Raw genomic sequence first — 8,276 nt, 5'->3', positions numbered from 1 at the left:
TACTGTAGCAAAAGCTTGTTCAAGTTGATTAAACGGAACGGCGGTTTCGAGACGAAACTCCAGGCGCTTGAATCACCTGATTCCGATAAACGAGCGAAAAGAAAGACTAGAAAGAAGATCGGATCTGAGATCGCGATCGGAGAGAACGCGAAATAAATCCGACAGAAAGAAAAAGAAGAACGGTTAAACGAATGGACGTTCGCTAACCTAGAAGAATCCGGTGATCACGTTCGTTAGGACGAACGGTCCGGCGAACGGTCCAAGGCAACTAAATCGGAGAAGAAAACGAATCCGATCTAGGGTTTCGGAGAAGAAAAACCGAACGAAAAACCGATCTAGAAAACCGGAACGGTTTAGAGAAGAAAAGAATCGGAACGATTAGAAGAAAACAATCCGAGAAAAAGAGACGCGGGGCAACCTCGGCGAGGTCTCCGGTGAGGGGCTCCGGCGGCGTGGGCGTGGGGCGGCGGCGGCAAGGTGCGGCGGCGGCGGTGTCGTAGGCAAGGCGCGGTGGCGGCTAGGTGCGGCGGCGGCTAGGTGCGGCGGCGGCGGCTAAGGCGGCGGCGTTGGGCGGCGGCGGCGTAGGGCGCGGGGTGCGGTGGAGTGCTTGGGGTTGAGAGACGCTTGGGATTTGATGTGTTTAGAGGGGGGGTGCTTGGGTATTTATATTGGTGAGGGGAGGGGTTTACTTGGGCTAGAGGGCAAGGAATTAGACTAGGAATAGGAATCCTAGATGAAAAAGAAAAACGGAAAGAGGAAAAAAGCTAGCCTAGAGTCCATCTAGGACTCGGCTAAACAAGCAAGAGGCGAGGCGGCGGCCTCCTGCGCCAGCGCTAGGCGCGCGCGGCTCCCTGGGGCGGTGGCCTTTGGCCCGGCTGGGCCTTGGCCTGGCCGGCCTTGGTCCAGTTTTTTTTTTATAAATAGTTTCCGCGCGCAGAAAAAAAAACAAAAGGAGATCTAAACGAACTCCGAAAAATCTAAAGTAAATTTTCTCCGACTCCTAAAAATGAGCCGAACAAAATGAACTTTTCTCCGGACCTAAAATGCAATTTTCGAAAACGCGCATTTTTCCCTATCCAAGTAAAATGCAAATAAAACTCCGGCAAACAAAAATTGATCTATTTATTAAATCTTCATTTTCCTAAATTTTGGGAAAGTCATATTATTCCCTCTCTCATATTTTGACACCGGAAAATTTGTTGAAGATAAAACAAATAAATCAAACGATCCTCTTTTCAAAATTTGAGAAACTCTCAAATATGAAAATAACGAAATCTCCAACTCTCTCCGGAGGTCCTTGAATTGCGTGAAATTTCTAGGATCGGCCAAGATGCAAGATAATATGTTATGCATGATGATCTAGTGTATAACATTCCAAATTGAAAATTTGGGATGTTACACCTCCTGTGGCAGCAGGGTCCTATTGGAAACTAAGGGATATTAAGGCCTCCTTTTAATAGAGTACCCGACCAAAGCATTAACACATTGTGAATACATGAACTCCTCAAACTACGGTCATCACCGGTAGTGGTCCCGATTATTGTCACTTCGGGGTTAACGGATAATAACACATAATAGGTGACTATAGACTTGCAAGATAGGATCAAGAACTCTCATATATTGATGAAAACATAATAGGTTCAGATTTGAAATCATGGCACTCGGGCCCTAGTGACATGCATTAAGCATAGCAAAGTCATAGCAACATCAATCTCAGAACATAATGGATACTAGGGATCAAACCCTAACAAAACTAACTCGATTACATGATAAATCTCATCCAACCCATCACCGTCCAGCAAGCCTACGATGGAATTACTCACGCGCGGCGGTGAGCATCATGATATTGATGATGGAGGAAGGTTGATGATGACGACGGCGATGAATTCCCCTCTCCGGAGCCCCAAACGGACTCCAGATCAGCCCTCCGCTTGGCGGCGGCTCCGTATCGTAAAACGCGATGAATCCTTCTCTCTGATTTTTTTCTCCCCGAAAGTGAATATATGGAGTTGGAGTTGAGGTCGGTGGAGCGTCAGGGGGCCCATGAGGTAGGGGGGTCTCACCCAGGGGGGGCAGGCGCCCCCCCACCCTCGTGGACAGGTGGAGGCCCACCTGACGTGGATTCTTCTTCTAGTATTTTTTATATATTCCAAAATAATTCTCCATTGATTTTCAGGTCATTCCGAGAACTTCTATTTCTGCACAAAATAACACCATGGCAATTCTTCTGAAAACAACGCCAGTTCGGGTTAGTTCCATTCAAATCATGCAAGTTAGAGTCCAAAACAAGGGCAAAAGTGTTTGGAAAAGTAGATACGACGGAGACGTATCAACTCTCTCAAGCTTAAACCTTTGCTTGTCCTCAAGCAATTCAGTTGATAAACTGAAAGTGATAAACAAAAACTTTTACGAACTCTGTTTGCTCTTGTTGTTGCAAATATGTAAAGCCAGCATTCAAGTTTTCAGCAAAGATTATGAACTAACCATATTCACAATAACACTTAGGTCTCATGTTTACTCATATCAATAGAATAATCAACTAGCGAGCAATAATAATAAATATCGGATGACAACACTTTTTCAAAACAATCATGATATGATATAACAAGATGGTATCTCGTTAGCCCTTTCTGAGACCGCAAAACATAAATGCAGAGCACCTTTAAAGATCAAGGACTGACTAGACATTGTAATTCATGGTAAAAGAGATCCAGTCAAGTCATACTCAATGTAAACTAACAGTAATGGATGCAAATGACAGAGATGCTCTCTAATTGGTGCTTTTTAATAAGAGGATGATGACTCAACATAAAAGTAAATAGATAGGCCCTTCGCAAAGGAAAGCAGGGATTTGAAGAGGTGCCAGAGCTCAGTTTTGAAATAGATATGAATAATATTTTGAGCGGTATACTTTCATTGTCAACATAACAACCGAGATATCTCGATATCTTCCATGCTACACACATTGTAGGCGGTAGCCCCGGGCGTTCGGTCTTTTCGGTTTGTTCGGTTCGGTCTTTTCGGTCTTCCAAGAATTCGGTCTTCCAGAATTAAAGACCGAAATAATTTCGGTCTTTTTGGTTCTTCACTATTCGGTCTTCGGTCTTTACTATTCGGTCTTCAGTCCCGACCAAACAGACCAAATTAATTTGCTACAACTAATATCAGTGTTACTTCCTACACCACTACATTCATATTACTTCCTCATGTTACTTCCTGTATGGCTGTACCAATACATGTTTACATTTGGCAGTAATTTACATTTGACAGCAAGTAACAAAGTACCAAAACTTGTTTATATTTGACAGCAAGTAAAAAAGATTCATACGACACAAAGTAAGAAGACATGATTCATGGTCCAGCAACAAGATTCATGCATGCATAATCATTTATATTTGACAGGAAGTAAGAAGATAACAAGCAGCAGCAAACAGGCAAGTAACACCACCACATAGTACTTGACAACATAGTACTTGGCATCATACAAATCAAGTTCAGTACATGATTTCAATGCAACATCAAACATCGAACATAAGATTCCACATAAGTTCAATACTTGACATAAGCAGCAAACCACATAGTACTTGACGTCAACAAACTACTCTCACTCTCAGTTCTCAATTCTCAAATCTGGTCACAAATTACAAGCACAAGATAACGAACATAGCACACATTCCACATGATTTCAGTTCAACCATGAGTGGATGTGGATCTCACTTTGTTGGTCGACTTGGCCATGGAAGAAGCAACAACACCACCATTGACCTTGCGCTTTCGCTTCACCTTGTCACCAAATTCTTCAATCAACTCTGCAATAAGTAGATTTAATCAAATTCATAATCTTAGTGTTGGTAAGTAATCTTCAATCTACTAAAGTTGACAAGTAATGCATATATATTAGTATGTCGTGCATATAAGTAATCTGCTAGTATGTGATTGGTTTGGTACAAGTAATCTGCTATCATGTATGGACAAGTTGGCTAATTGATCTACCTTTTTCTAGCACTTCTAATTCTTCCAGGTTCTCCTTGATGTCGACAGGATTTGTTGACCTTCTCAGCCAGTCTTGCGTATAAACTAAAGCATGTACCATAAATGGAGTTAGAGATGTCCTAAAGTCATCAAGTATGCATCCACTTGTGCTAAAGGCTGACTCGGAAGCCATCGTTGTAATGGGGATAGCAAGAATATCACGAGCCATATTTGCCAAGATTGGGAACCTAGATGAATTCTCTTTCCACCATCCTAGGATGTCAATTTTTTTGTCAGGGTCTTCAGAGTCTTCAGCAAGGTATTTTTCAAGCTGAGATTTACTACTTGCACTTCCTCCACTATTATTTTGCCTCAACCTGCTTGCAATTAGTTGCTTCATCATACTTGCTCCTCCTCCTTCTAGTGGTACTTGGCTATAGGCTGTTGTTATTGGTTCCGATGTAGTTAATCTTACTCGGTATTCTTCAAACAAATCACGAACACATTTGTTAACACCAAACCACACCTTCTCTCCACACTCAGCACCAAAAATTTCCAAAGTAGTCAGCCTAGTGAAATCAGATAGCTTATATCTTGGACCAAGAGCTGCAGCAACAAAAAATAGCATGTTGAGATTTTCCTTCTCCTTATCCTTCTCCTTATCCTTCCCTTTCCCTCTTTCATTCACAATAGGACCCTGCTCCTTCACCTTTTCATTCTCATGCCAAGACCCCCAATATTTATCAAACTTTTCTTTCATCCTCTCTGCCATAGCTTTTTGCAAAGGATCTGTACTACTCATCCAACTTTGAACCAAGATGTGTACATTGCCAACCTCGAAAAGAAAGTTGTTGGAAGTGACATGAAGTGAGGCTGACACACGAACGGTAAGATTATAAAAATGCCCAAGAAAGGCAGCCATTTTCCTAGCATTTTCCCAATCCATCTCATCTGGATACGCAAATCCTCCTTTATCTTCAGACAAGTCTAACGCATACAATGGGTCATCTTCACAATACCTTGTAAACACCTTTGCATAGATGATGGCAGCCTTCAACATTATGTAAGTTGAGTTCCAACGAGTGCATACATCTAGGTTCAAGAATGCCTTACTCTGAACCATCTCTTCCAATGCTAGCTCCTTGAATTTTACCAACCGGGAAGTCCCATTCTTGATGTATCGGACAGCAGCTCGGACACGTTTGATTGAAAGTTTAACTTCTTTTAGGCCATCTTGTACAATAAGGTTGACAATATGTGTCGCGCATCTCATATGCAGAAACTTTCCATCAGCTATGCTAGTTTTAGCCTCAACCAAACACTTTCTCAAGTGAACAATGCAGCCATCATTATTGCTCGCATTATCCACGGTGACTGTCATAACTCTCTCTAACCCCCATTCCATCAAACATCTCTGCAAGTTCTTCTCAAGATCCTTCCCCTTGTGGCCCTTCACCATGATGAAATTTATAATCTTCTCATGATATTCCAGTGTTCGTCAATAAAGTGTGCAGTCACTACCATATGGCCATCTTGCTGCTGAGAAGTCCAACAATCCATGGTTACACACACACTTCCACAATTCTCTTTGAAAAACTTTTTCAACTTGGACTTCTCATCTAGATAAATTTTCACAGTGTCCCTGGTACAAGTTCTTCTTGATGGTGGACTAAAGCGGGGGCAAGCAACTGAAATGAATTTGATGAATCCAGATTTTTCACCAAATGCAAAAGGTAGCTCATCCTCTATGACCATTACAGCAAATGCCTTCCTAACTGCATCTGCATCGTATCTCCAAGTGCTAATGGCATCTCCCGGAGTTGCTTGCAAAGTGGTCTGATTTGGATCCAATTTCCTATCCGGATTGCGCTTGCATATACCAAAGTGCCTGCACATTGCTATTGTCCCATTGCATGTTGTAGCAGCTTGAATTGGTCGGTCACAATACTTGCACATTCCTTCCTTCACTAACCCCTTATCATCAAAAACTTTGGTGAAATGCTCCCCGATTTCTGATCTTGACGCCATTTGCTTCCGTCCTTTTCGCTTGTCATCTTGAGTAGCTTCTAGATTGGCACCTTCGACAATATTTGGTTCGGCATCTTCATCTTCAATGATACTACGTAAGACGGACTCGTCACCTCCTGCTGCAGCAGCTGCTTCTACATCCGCCTCTGCCTCTATACTCATAAATGTGTCATCTTTCTCGTTCAACTCATCATGTTCAGATTCCGATATAGAAAACATCTACAAAAAAGAGGAGATTGGTTTGTCAAACAACATTGACATGAGCAAATCGGAACATAAAGTGCATATAATCAAGTCCTCCAAATCAGAACATTTTAAAGGTATTGAGCATTCCAAACAGCAACTACATCTACTTGAATTTAAACATCACAAAAGCTGAACATCATAGAACATGAACAATATATTGATGCACTTAAATAAACAACAATTTGTACATCACAGATGCACACAAGGAGAAGTAGTAGCTTGCTCACCTTCAGTTGCGAGGTTGAGCACCAGAAGAGGACAGAAGACGGCGAGCCAGCGACCGACGTGGAAGAGGATGTGTGGTGTGGTGGTGATGAATAGTAGCAGCCAGCTGCTACACTGGCGGTGGATGGACGTGCCTCGAAGAACGAGCATGAGGGTTAGGGTTGGCGGCCCGCCGCACAGCAGCACAGGGCACAGCGACACGCACAGGGCACCGGTCGTCACCTGTCCCTGCCCGGGCCATGGCTCAGGGTGTCGTTCTTCATCGGTCGGGGAGGCGCAGGTGATGTGCGCCTCGTTGCGGCGGTCGTCACATCTCACGACTCATGGGGCATCGGGCCAGAGCGGCGGCCGGCGGGTGGCGGCTAGGGTTCGTCCAGGGGGAGAAAAGAGGAGGCGAGTGAAGCGGCAGGCGTCTCTGTGCCTCTGTCTCTGAGAGGTGAGGTGAGGACGGGAGCTAGATGGGCTTGCTAGATGGGCTTTAGGTTAACAAATATCTTGCACGGTTGGGCTATTCGGTTTATACGGGCTATTCGGTCCTCAATATATCACGACCGAACAGACCATATTTAGTTCGGTCTTAGCATTCTGCAGACCGTTTTTTATTCGGTCTTTTCGGTTTCGGTCTTTTCGGGTTCGGTCTCAGTCTTTTCGGTTTTGGTCTTCGGTCTTCGGTTTTTATGCCCGGGGTGAGTAGGCGGTTCCCAAACATAATGGTAAAGTTTATACTCCCCCTCCACCAATAAGCATCAATCCATGGCTTGCTCGAAACAACGAGTGCCTCCAACTAACAAGAGTCCCAAGGGAGTTTTGTTTGCAATTATTTTGATTTGATTTGCTTAAAGCATGGGACTGGGCATCCCGATGACAAGCCATGTTCTCGTGAGTGAGGAGCGGAGTCCACTCCTCTTGAGAATAACCCGCCTAGCATGGAAGATATAGATAGCCCTAGTTGATACATGAGCTATTCGAGCATACAAAACAGAATGTTTATTTGAAGGTTTACAGTTTGGCACAAACAAATTTACTTGGAACGGTAGGTAGATACTGTGTATAGGTAGATATGGTGGGCTCATATGGAATAACTTTGGGGTTTATGTAATTGGATGCACAAGCAGTACTCCCGCTTAGTACAAGTGAAGGCTAGAAAAAGACTGGGAAGCGACCAACTAGAGAGCGACAACAGTCATGAACATGCATTAAAATTAATCAACACCGAATGCAAGCATGAGTATGATATAATGCACCATGAACATAAATATCGTAGAGTCTATGTTGATTTTGTTTCAATTACATGCGTGAACATGTGCCAAGACAAGCCACTCGAATCGTTCAAAAGAGGATACCACCCTATATACCACATCACAACCATTTTAATAGCATGTTGGCATGCAAGGTAAATCATTATAAGCTCCTACCTAATTAAGCATGGCATAAGCAACTATAATCTCTAGTTGTCATTGCAAACATGTTTGTTCATAATAGGCTGAATCGGGAACGATGAACTAATCATATTTACAAAAACAAGAGAGGTCGAGTTCATACCAGCTTTTCTCATCTCAATAAGTTCATCATATAATCATCATTATTGCCTTTCACTTGCACGACCGAATAGTGAGGATAATAATAATAGTGTACGTGCATTGGACTAAGATGGAATTTGCAAGCATTCAATTCAAGAGAGAAGACAAGGTAATATGGGCTGTTTGTTAGATCATTAATAATGCATATAAGAGCCACTTTAACATTTTAATCATGGTCTTCTCCTCTCAACCCCCAAAGAACAATAAGGAAATAAAACTATTTAC

The 8,276-nt window shown here is 42.9% G+C and overlaps 1 protein-coding gene across 1 annotated transcript; it reads right to left on the bottom strand.

Annotated features, from left to right (window-relative positions):
- Positions 1 to 3,624: 3,624 nt before the first annotated feature.
- Positions 3,625 to 6,219, bottom strand: LOC147974721 (zinc finger BED domain-containing protein RICESLEEPER 2-like). The gene is made up of 3 exons (XM_087520122.1): positions 3,994 to 6,219; positions 3,718 to 3,809; positions 3,625 to 3,630 (listed from the first exon to the last, which is right to left on the bottom strand). The coding sequence occupies exons 1-3, from the start codon at positions 5,429 to 5,431 to the stop codon at positions 3,625 to 3,627; spliced, it is 1,536 nt and encodes a 511-aa protein (XP_087376248.1). The 5' UTR covers positions 5,432 to 6,219.
- Between the last annotated feature and the right edge of the window lie 2,057 nt (positions 6,220 to 8,276).

This window comes from Triticum urartu, chromosome 4A, assembly GCF_056163025.1.
Source record: "Triticum urartu cultivar PI428250 chromosome 4A, HENAU_Tu73, whole genome shotgun sequence".
Taxonomy (NCBI): Eukaryota; Viridiplantae; Streptophyta; class Magnoliopsida; order Poales; family Poaceae; genus Triticum; species Triticum urartu.
Note: the sequence above shows the minus strand (reverse complement) of the source record. Positions and strands in the feature narration are given on the sequence as shown.